General features: G+C 41.2%; 1 protein-coding gene across 1 annotated transcript in view; it reads right to left on the bottom strand.

Moving 5' to 3' along the window:
* Positions 1–12,230, bottom strand: part of Slc2a13 (solute carrier family 2 member 13) — a 287,252-nt gene that overhangs the window by 36,352 nt on the left and 238,670 nt on the right. Inside the window, exon 7 of the mRNA XM_038343507.1 lies at positions 10,672–10,797. Coding sequence (XP_038199435.1) covers positions 10,672–10,797 — 126 coding nt within the window. The remainder of the gene's footprint in view (positions 1–10,671; positions 10,798–12,230) is intronic.

A 12,230-nucleotide genomic window follows, 5' to 3' on the forward strand; every position in this document is an offset into this window, starting at 1 on the left:
ACAAAACCTCACCCAACTTCCTGTTCCCCTCTACTGTTTGCTGTGCGTGGATGGGAATGTGGGGAGCTAGCTTCTGGTTCTTGCTGTCATTCTTGCCTTCACCTCCCTTGTGGACTCTCATCCTCTGAAAATGTAAGCGAAAACCCACTCTTTCTTCCTTACCTTGTTTTGGGTCACGGTCTTTATTATAGCGGCAGTGAAGTAACAAATACTGGCGAGGAGGAGATGCTTTCTTCAGTGGTGTAAGCGCTGGCACGGTGACTCCCTCCTGCAACAAGCCCTCACCCATGTTCCTGTAAACGACCCCAGTGACACATACTGCCTCTCAAAAACTAACAGAACCAAGCAGCAACCACAGAGAGGTCAGAAAGCTCAAAAGCAGAGAAGGAGCTGACTGGGAAGAGGAGCAGTGGTTAGTGGGAGTGGAAGGGAGCAAGGAAGGTGGGGTGTGAACATCCCCAAATATATCACAACCATGAATGAAAGTGTCGCTGGCAAGAGCCATTAGTACGTGCAGCTATGTATGTTAATAACACATTATAAATCTGGTCTGGGAATGTGTCCCTTGCTCAGTGTTACTAAGACCAGGGCGGGGACACAGAGAACATGTACCTCTCTCCGGCTTTGCCCACGTGTATTCATTCTTTAGCGCCTTTGTCTGTCTAGGCTGACCTCCTTCAAGTCGTTATATGAAGCTCTGCTGTTTGACCTCAGCATACAAGAAAGTTCTTAAGCCCTGTTTTGAATAACTAAACAGAGTGTGTGCAGGTAGGTTTCACCCAAGCGACAACTTGTCTGGGAGGCAGCTGTAAAAACATCGCCAGGGCTTTACTGAATTCTAAAATGTTGACTTCGGTCCTCAATTCTACTGAGCAGAACCTCTTCTATTTTCTTACCCAGATAATCAGAAAGTAACAGAGGTCAGCACAGCTGAATACTTCTTAAAAGATTATATTGAAACTGGGCAGTGGTGGCGTGCGTCTTTAATCCCAGCACTTGGGAGGCAGAGGCAGGCGGATCTCTGTGAGTTTGAGGCCAGCCTCGTCTACAGGAGCTAGTTCCAGGACAGGCTCTGAAGCCACATAGAAGCCCTGTCTCAAAAAACCAAAAAAAAGAAAAAAAAAAGGTTATGTTGAAGCAAATGTAATGTCAGTCACGGTTTTCAGTTGGATACAGAGAAAAACAAATAGTACCTTACAAACTTCAGTATCTTATTCAAGATGATCTAGAAGTTTTGACATATGGACACTTTAATGCTGGGCCCCATGCCCTCATGCCTTCTGCATAGTAGCTCACTTTTCAACTTTCAACATAGTTTTAAACAAGACTAATATCTGCTATTGTTCTCATGAACATTAAAAGTATATGAAAGAAATTCATGATTGTCACATGACTTTTAGAGTTTCTAACAGACCTTACTCACTTATGTCAATATGATGACGGAATGTAATATTTAAAATATTTTTAAAGGCAGCAATGCATAATTTCATAAAATTTAGTCAGTGCCAAGTATATGAAATATTCTGCTCTGAAGTTTATCACAAACATTTCTATCTCAAGCCGCCTAACAATTATACTTCCCAAAAGACAGAGTTGATTTCTAAACCTCGTACCCTTTCAATTATTTTCCTTCCCAAATGTCTTTGTGTCCAAACAGCGTACACGGCAAACACCATCTTAATGTGCTTCTCATTGGGCAGTAACTTTAACCACACACTGTAATGCTGTGGCCCCTCTCTGAAATTAGCACACTTTAAACATACTTTCGTAGCAATACAATGTGATTTAAAAAAAAAAACCACCTCATTCTAAGAGACTGGGACTTTCGCTGGACTTCATAGCCAGAGTTATTACACCCTGAGGTCACTGAAGGCTGCTGTTCTACTGTGTACTTAGCCTGTTTCTTTAACCTGCCTTTAAGAGAACAATGTGACAACTAACCTGGCTTGCCTGGGATTTCCCATGTGACCAATGTATTCAGCCAAAGCCAATGCATTGCTTTAATCTTAAATTATGGACTCTTCCACGCCCCTGGTGCAGAAAAATACCTATGTGTTTACATGTGTACCATTCACCGCAAACAGCAAATAGGCTGAAAGCAGCCTTAGCCACCATAAATGTTGACTTCTATATCCAAACAGTAGCCCCCATTCCCTTTTCATGTGACACTCTCTGTGCTATGCAGTAGAGGAAATTGGAATGCTCTTTGCCTGAGGCAGACATACTCAGAAAGACACAGAGGGTCACACACAAACACGGGGCAGGGTCACAAGAGAGCCTCAGGCAGGCACAAGGTCAGGCTCGCACGACAGACAGACAAGGGGATGAAAGACACAAGGAGAGTAGAGAATTCACTCCTGGCTCACTCTGGGTTTACATGACACCAAGAGGAAGTGCTCTGAGCTCTTTCTTAACATGACACTGACACATTTACTGGTGACTGGGTGCTCATTATCAATGTGTTCAAAGTGACGATATACTTTGATGGTATGCATACTATGTCAAGTTCTAATTTTCAAAAAGATTTCAGGCAAAGCTACATCACAAAGTAGGAATCCTCTATGATTATGGTCAGAGTCTAAATTGGATTGCAACAGCCAACCTACCAACCTACGTAGGAACTACCCTGCTGTCAATGAACTTCTAAATGCCTTGTCTTGAATGGCACATGCTCTTCATAGAACTCTTTCCTTGTCCGTCAGAGCTTTGCCTTTTATTCCCAAACCATTTCTCCTAGTCTCTACTTAAAAAATGTCACCACTTCCTACCACCTGTAGCACTCACCCCATATTCATGTCTTCAGAATCACTCAGCACATCTTTCTATAACTACTAATACTTCCTTTGCTGTTTTTGCTTTCATTGTAAAATTAGCTTGCTTTTGTAACTTACGATTGCTGCTTCCACAGCAGAATCCAGCAAATCTATCTTACTTTACACAGCAGTGGAATTTAGTGTGCCTTTCTCAGGCAAGCGAGGGCAGATTATGCCTAAGCAATAGGCATCTCAGACTGCACTGTGATGTACACAATCAGCTTCCTTTCTTGCTCTTGGCACGAGTCTGTCTGAGGCCAGCTATGACTCCACCCTCCCTCCTCTCTGGAGCCACAGCTCACGCAACACCTGCTCTGTGGGGCCCTGACCACCTTGACAGCAGAATGAAAAAGGGTTTGCAAAAATTCGGTTTTAAAACTTTGACTCAGACACAAAACAGATTGGTTCCACTTTCCTTTAAATGGCTGGAGTAAGCCACATGGATAAGCTGAATCCAAAATAAAATAGAATAAAATAAAATAAAAAAGTATATAGTCATCTCCCAGGGAGCAGCAGCAGCTGTTTTTAGCAATAGTAAAATCACTATACTTGCCAGGAATGGGAGAGCTATAATAGAGTAATGAAAACAACCATGTGGTGAATTCCTAGCTGACTTTTCCGGCCCAGGTGTTAATAACGTGGTGTGTCAATGGCGTTCTTTCTGGATTGAGGGTGTTTCTGCTGTGCCTCACCATGTGATCTCCAAGCACATCCTGGTCCAGGCATCTCACGGAGTCACTCGGTTACAACCACTGCCAGTTTGAAGCCCACGCCTATGGAGATGCATCAATAACAATCCAATTTCCTAGTAGGGCTTAGACAACGTGCTCCAACCACACCCCAGTGTCATCTCCAGCCAATGTCCCCACTTCTGCCTTTACCCTTGTGCCATCTCCTATTGGTTTGCTGAACCAGTTCTTGATGCACCAGGATTCAGCACTGCGAACCTACATCCACTAAGGAGGATATATCATCCAAGTCCCGCCTGGCTCTCTACTGCCAAACCCAGACCTCCAGCCTCCAAATCTTCCTCAGTGAGAAATAACTCATAGACTATGCTTCAAAGGAAGTACTAACTGAAGAAGACACTTGAAAAATGTAAAAGGAAGGTGGATGGGCTATCTGAAAATGTGAATTTTGGTTAAAAAAAACAAAAGGTGGTTAAATGCAGTATGAACACTATTTATTTAAATAAGATGTATAAATTACCAGTACAAAAATATGAACTAGGAAACTAGATATTAGATATTAGAGAGAAATTATTCCCAAGTGTTTTGGTTTTCTACTTTTCATACTTTGCAGTATAATGAGTAAAGGGTGCAATAGTCATAACTGTTATAACCATGGACTTTTATGTTATTATACTTGAAAAATAATAACCAAGATATATGATTTCTGAAATTATATATAGATGAGAACATGATGACTTATGTCCAAGCAGTATAACTTTAAGTGGATCAAAATAGTATATATCAGACACTTCACTCCTCTGTAAAGTATAAGCTAAAAATATTTAATTATAAATCATGTTGCTATTAGGAATGTAGTTAGGGGTTTTCTATCACATATATGAATAATAAAAATATATGAATATCATGCATACATATCTTTAGATACTATATTTCATTAATGACAGATTTCTTTTTCTGAATTAATAACTGATGCATCTTTTGAAAATATTTTATAAAAAGGTCATGAAAGGAAACCCTTTGCTTTTCAGCTCAACAGGTTCTGAACTATACATGGTTTTCTACCACCACTGCAGACACACAGTCTGCTTGGCACGCCCGGGGATGTACTGAGGGAATTGTAGAATGCCTTCCATCAATTCCGCAAGGATTTTTCTTGTAGTTTGGCTTTATGCAATCTGGAGTATGCAGTAAAATTTTATTAGAACATTCTTTAGTGTTTCATAGTCCCAAGTAAACACAATGTGTTAACCCAAACTGTACGATTTGCATGTTTTCTTTTACATTTTTCTGCTTTTGGAATCATTTACAAGAGGATCCCTGAGATGAAATAATTAGCATGCCGCACAGTCTCCTTTGAACCTCTGATTCATTGCAAATCCTCTCAGGTTTATAATTCTTGTAATGAAGCATTTTTTGATTAGGACAGGACACAGCACCAGAACTTGGAGTCTAGGCCAGAAGACAGCACATCCCCATCCATCCAAGCACAGGCCACACCATGGGATCACGCAGTCAGCAGCCAAGTTGTCCCAGGGCTAGATGAGGCCTGTCTCTGTCTGGACACTGAGCTCTGAGTTTGGAGGATGCTCCCCTCTTGCTAGGCTTGCATTCACTCTGGACCAGCTGTCAGAGAGGCTGTGCTCTCTTTCACAGAGAGAGCTGCAATATTCTTGTGAGGTGAGCTTTGCTCTAAGGTCTGTGGGAGCTACATCTGTGTAGGGACAGTCTTTTTCTCCCCTGAGAGATCCCTGGACTGGGCTTCATCACACTGTTAAGTGGTGTCAAGAAGTATGGGCCCTATATAATGCTTGGATATGTTTCATAACTATCACTGCTCTGTGGTCATAACACTTTCCCTGTAGTTATGCTACTACTAAGTTAGTGGTTGCTATTTGCCTTGGTTAGTAGGCTATACAGACAGAATGGAAGCAAAAACTGACTGACATCTTATTTGAGCAAAAACGATTATTAAAATTTAGGCAGAGGCTAAATTTTAGGCGTGGTGGCGCACACCTTTAATCCTAGCACTTGGGAGGCAGAGGCAGGCGGATCTCTATGGGTTGGAGGCCAGCGTGGTCTACAAGAGCTAGTTCTATGACAGGCGCGATAGCTACTGAGAAACCCTGTCTCAAAAAACAAAAACAAAAGAACAATTTAGGCAGAGGTGGAAGAAGAAATTGTCCAACCCCAGGCAGAAGGCAGAGGAAGGAAAGGGTTACTAAGGACATCAGTACATTGGTGAGAGGAGTAGGCTGAGTACATTTTGTTCAGGCAAAGTGATGGAATACAGAGCCAACAGGCTGCACGCTGTATCAAAAATGGCTGTGAGAAAGAATATCTCAGCTGAATGAATGCTGGGAACAACGCACTGCCAAGGAGGGACAATATCCAGCTATTTTAGTGTTTCTAATTACAGAGCTAAAGTGCTGTGTGATAGGAAACACACACCGAACCAGCACGCTAAGAAAGCGCCCCTCATTAATGGTATTTTTAGTTAGCATTGAAAATTCCAGAATGGATTATTTATGGTTTTGTGTAGATAGAGAACTGGGAGGTGTGGAGGAGGATGAAGAGACACACAGGAATAAATGAGAACTGTTCTGATTCATTTGCCAGTTTAGATAATGATGCTTATTCTAATCTATACCGTGTTCCTGACACATCTCTCTCTCTCTCTCTCTCTCTCTCTCTCTCTCTCTCTCTCTCTCACACACACACACACACACACACACACACACACACACACGTACCTGTACAGGACATTTCTGCATTGCTATAACTGTCTTCAAATATGCCTCTTTAGGGGAAGACCTTGGTCCTGCCTCAACGTGATATATCAGGCTGTGTTTACACTCCACAGGAAGCCTTACTACCCTCTCTGAGAAGTGGATGGGGGGATGGAGGGAAGGTAGGGAGAGTGGGAGGAGGGGAGGGATTGGGAACTGGGAAAGGTATGTAAAATGAGAAAAGAATGTTAAAAAATAAATAAATAAAACAAGAGGCTTAATCATGCCCAGTCATTCAACCATGCTTTCAGCCCAGTTCGAAGATTTTAATCACAGGAATTAAATATGCATTATTAGTTTTTAGAAGTCAATGAAATGAGGAGGAGATGGCTATGATATGCTTGTGGGTATATAATAAATAAAAAAAGAAAAGATGAACATGGAAAAAAATATGCCCCTTCCATTGCTTAGATACCTCTTACAGAAGCACACTGCTCAATACAGCTGCTACCCCCAGTCTACAGGTGAGGGGCAGGACTCAAAGAGGACCAGATGCCCTCGAATCATTGAAAGACATCAATCATATTCTTACAGTGTATTCCCACTGCTTAGCCGCAGCTGTCCCAAAAGAGGTGGACTTACCTTTCAAATTGGAAATCTCACCTGTCAGAAAGAAATTACACTTCACAGATATCACGAGTTGGTTCCAGAGAGTTCTGCTTTTTCTAGAAAACTTTATTTATCGACCTTTGAGTGTACTTTTCACTGAACTCCTGTGAGTGTCAAATTGCCTGTTGTCTCTGGTGTGTGTTTTCGTTCTAAATATTGCTTATGTCTTGTCTCTCATCCTAGCCAGGACTGTACTAATAATTTTCTCTGTGTATCCAGACCTCTCTGTAGATCGGCAGTTCTTGACTTATGCACCTTCCTGTGTTTCACATTTCTCTCCTTGCTTCTGTTTCTTGCTTCTTTTTCCTCTCCACATGCAGGCCTACTGTATCCGCTGGTTTTGCCTTCTCTGAGTCTAGTTAGCTGCACAATTTCTTGTTTTCCTTCATTTGTTTTGTTTTTAAGATCTATATTTTTTATTCGCATGTATGTGTGTGTATCACGTGTGTGCAGGTGCCCACAGAGGCCAAGAGAGCTTGTCAGATCCCTGGAGCTGGAGTTACAGGCATCTGTGAGCTGCCAGGATTGGATCCGAACTTTGATCCCTTGCAAGAGCAGCAAGCGTTCTTCTGAGCCATCTTTTCAGCTTACATGATCTGTTCTTAATTTGAACGTTTTTTTATATTTCAGTTTCTCAACTAAATTAGAAAAGGTGATAAATATCTCTCTGAGGTTTCGTGAATTTTTTGTTGTACTTTGGTCATAAAACATGTCTGCATGCTAGTATCTGGATTTACTTAGAGTTTAGTTGAATGTGTATATTAATATACCTGTTAAATTTATTTTTTTTATTAAGTACAGCACATTTTTGCAGGCATTCCATGTGGCTTGAAATAAATGAACTTGACAGGTTCACTATTTAATTCTTATATTAAACTTGTAAGACTCCCAAATTCTTTAATTTCCGCTAGTTTCTTCTTCTGAACTTAGCACATAATTTTTCCACTGAAGTTCCAACTTTTTTTTTTTTTGAGACAGGGTTTCTCTATACAGCTTTAGAGTCTGTCCTAGAACTTGTTCTGTCGACCAGGCTGGCCTTGAACAAACAGAGATCTGCCTGCCACTGCCTCCTGAGTGCTGGTAAATGGTACATAGAATGTATCTTTTAAAAATTTAATCCAAATACATTTGTCTTTAATCAGTGTGTCTAATGATTTATTGTGACTAGACATAGATAGATGCCTCCTTTTCCTGTTTTCTGTGATTTTTCAAAACCATAGTTTTGTAAATTTTCCTTCTCCTGTCTTTGTTAGCTTGATTTTATTGTTACTCCATTTAGTAGCTTATCTTTCAAACAGATTTCACACACATTAGGTTTATGTACTGTTTTATACATTTAGTTACCTATAATTTTAGTTTCTTAAGTTTTTTGTATGCAAAATTTGCTGGGTTATGACATACATGCTACATGTAGACATTTACATGTGTGACACATATATACACACACACACACATATAAGCATACAACTCTGAGTATAGTATAAAAACATACTCTGTATTTCTTTTAAGTTGAAACATGTCTGCAGATTAGAAGTAAGTACCATAAAACATGGGACAATACACTACTTAGATTTTAAAATTAATTTTTCATATATATGTACAGATGTCTCTATGCACGTGTGTATTTAAGCTTGTGTATGTGGGCACACGTGTACAAGGTTGCATGAGTACACATCACATGGAGATCAAAGGTTGATTGATATTAGATGCATTTCTAGATCGGTTTCCATCTTATAGACTGAGGCAAGGCCTAGTGTTGAGCTTGGAGGGCCAGTTCAATTAGTCTGCCAAGGTGGCTTGACCTAGGAATCCCCTAGTGCTTGCATGCATTGGGGTTCTAGGCTGGCCTCCCAGCCACCCAGTGTTTATGTTAGTTCTGGGGATCCGGAGTCCAGTTATCATGTTTATGCAGCAAGTGTTTCATTAGTTGAGCCATGTCCCCAGTTCTCACACATTTATTATAGTTCTATGGATTGTATACTATGTTTATGATTTCATACAACTAATTTTCAGTCTTATTTTTTTCTCAATGGTGAGTACACATCCTATGAGTTAAATCTCTAAGTGAATATACCTACAATATACAATCAACTAACTGGACTCAGGGAAACAACAGAGCGGCACAGTGCTTTGAACAAGCAGTGTCCCCCAGAGGCTCAGGTATTTCAACGCTTGGTTTCCATGTAGTTTGGGGGGCATGATGGAACTTGAAGGGTGGCCTTGCAAGTTGATAACCTTTGCTCTGCTTCCTCTGAGTGATTAAAAGTGTGGCTTCTCAGTTTCCCGCTACTCTGTCCCCCTCACCATCATGCATTTGAACCATCAACCAGAATAAACTCTTTCTTCCCCAGAGTTGCCTTTGGGCGTGTTTTTCTGTGACAGCAAGGGACTGGGAGCTAACACCACAGCTGGTGTCAGAGCAACATGGCCTGCGGCACAAAAGGAACTAACACACTGCTGTGCTTTAGGGGACAGTCTCTTAAAGTGTTTGTTTAAATAGTGATTGCATTTTCCACATTATTTCTTTGTAATTAGTGTATTTCACAGGTAGCCTGGAGTCTTACATAACTAACATAACGTTTACCTCTACTTTTTTTTGAGCAATTACCTAGTAAAATAAGTAATGGCAGGAGCCTAAAACCCAATTCTAGCATGCTAGGCTGTACCTCCGGAAGATGCAAGCTATGGCTTGCAGGTTTCCTTGTCTTTGTCAAAGCTGGGGTAGTGAGGGACTATTTTTTAAAGGGGATTTAAAATGGAAAAAGAGGTTAAAGTCATATTCTATACATTTCCATATTTTGAGATTCTGGATATTAGATATATTAGCTCTTAAGTGTGAGGAATACTCATTGTATATAAGTATGATTTATGTGTTCATGATTAATCAATGTGCTCTGTCCCAAACAGAAATGCTGAGAGCTTTCACCCAGGCCACACACTGATGGTTAGCAACCGTTTTTCTGATTTTGGTTAATTTCCTGGAGTCACAAAAACTCCAGGGGAAAATGGCTTCGTGGAATAATTTAAACTGATGCTGATTTATTTTGATTTTCCAGCCATTTTTCAATTGGGTTCAGAAGACTGCAGTTTGGACGTGACAGTGTGGCGCGGGACGAACTGCCCCCTGCGGATGCTAGAAAACCGGCTTCAACTAAAGATCCGAAGCCTGGTGGCTGGGCTGGGGGTAGCTGTTTAATATCAGTGTATCTGCCGGGCATGTGGGGCCTGAGAACTTCCTTCTGCATTTTGAAACATGCTGTATTTTTGGATCCCTAGTGTGTGCTCTAAAGCCTTTTCTGAGGAGCACATGGAACAGCCCCCCTGCACAGCGGACACTCTGCAGGCTGGAAGCCAGGCTCACTGGAGATAATGCCTTCTCTCGTACACTGAATCTGGATTTTTAACTTTTGTAACGTGTGTGTGTGTGTGTGTGTGTGTGTGTGTGTGTGTGTGCGTCTCTGTATGGTGGGTTCTGGGGATTGGCTCAGGTAGGCTGGGAGGTTTAGTAGCAAACACTTTTACCTGATGAGTCATCTTCAGGCCTGAAATCTTGATTTTTTTAAAAAACTAGAAGACACTGTTAGGGAAAGGGGAGGGGGTGGCTGGTTGGAGGGAAAAGGAGGGCAGGAGAATGCAGTAGGAGTCCATGCAACCAAACTGTCATGAAAATATCACAGCAAAGTCCATTTCTTGTACAATGAGTATAAGCTTATGAAATATCCTCATTTTGAAATTGGATGGCATTTTCTCAGTAAGCAGTGCGTGACATACCTGCCCCAGGCTGCCTCGTTTGTAGAAGCTTTATTAACTGGAACACAGGAGGAATCGATGACAGCTGAATTGTTCATCTTATAGCAGAAACCGCAGTCTGGATCCAGCATACACTCGTTACAGTAACTGAAAAAAATGAAAGAAAGCATTGGGAGTCATGCTGACCTGGTCAACTGGTGCTTGTGACATAGCAACTCCAGATGCCGCCACCGCAGCTCACACTATTTTACTCGCTTTGGCCAAGCCAAATAGTATGACCAGATCCAGGGGATCGCTGGATGGTTACTTTCATCCATGCATCTCTCCATGCAGACTAGAGCAAATTGTAAGCTACTATGTGAGAAGTGGGGGGGGGGTTCACAGTACAAGCCTGGTAGACCTGCAGTAAAAAGATTGCTTTCCTCAACCACTGATAGCTGTTACAGACTGGTCTATCTGGATCCAGCCTCCATTAGTCTTAAGTTAAAATAAAACATTTATTTCTTATGAGTGTCTCTCTCCTTCATGCTCCATCTGTATTCAAAATTGGAAATGTCTCCCACATATATGTATACATATGTATATATATGTATATATATATGCATATATATACAAACACATATATTTAAAACAACGAGAGGCCATTTTTGAAGTAAATCTTTAGCAGAATTACAAATACCCCAAACCCAGCCATTGTGAACATCTGGGTGGAGATTTGTACACTTAACATTAACATACTGAGTTCCAACTGTACACTAATCATATCTGGAAACTAATGAGTATAGGAAGGAAGGCTAATCTGAGCAAATTACATCTATGGCCAGATCACAGAGAGGCATTTGATTGGCCACTACTCATTTAACGATATTACTGAACAGCAGAGAAGTCTGAAGTGGGCAGAGTCTCCCAACCTTAACCTACAGCGTGGGTGCGGAATGAGATTTCTTGTGGGCACCCTGTCCTGTGACCTATAGCTCTACGGTCCTTCGTGTACACTCTGGGCACACGCAGCACTGGCCATATTACAGATGAATAAATCAAGACTCTGATTTGTGGCAGATAAAAGACATACGTACACGACAACAGTCATAAGAGAGGCTTCCTACCTAAAAGGCAGAGGAGGTTCCAAGAGCTGGAAATAAGTTCAGAGATAATATCTGAAGTAAGTCATAGGAGAAATTTACCAGGTAAAGAAAAAGGATAATATAGAGAATAGGTTATCTTATTGTTAAAAGATCAATAGGTACAAAATATGTAATTCTCACTCTGCACAAGTAATCATGCTATGGAGTATTGGGGGAGAAAGAGGCCGCCAGAAAAGGATGTCTGAGAGACACAAGACTCCGAAGGCATGATGGATGCTATTTCTCAATAATGTTCCAAGCCAAAAGGGCTCTTTGATCATTTAACTAAAATGTTAAGACATCTACATTGTTTAAAAGTTAGGTTTATTTTCATGTAGGGTCTTGCTGTCAACTCTTCCCTCATTTGGAATGAGTCTTCACTCACAGACACAACACGGGGAAGATCTGTAAGAACTCACTGAAGGTCCGGCTTTTGCTGGTGTTTACCTTTGAGAC

Source organism: Arvicola amphibius, chromosome 9 (genome assembly GCF_903992535.2).
Source record: "Arvicola amphibius chromosome 9, mArvAmp1.2, whole genome shotgun sequence".
Classification (NCBI taxonomy): Eukaryota; Metazoa; Chordata; class Mammalia; order Rodentia; family Cricetidae; genus Arvicola; species Arvicola amphibius.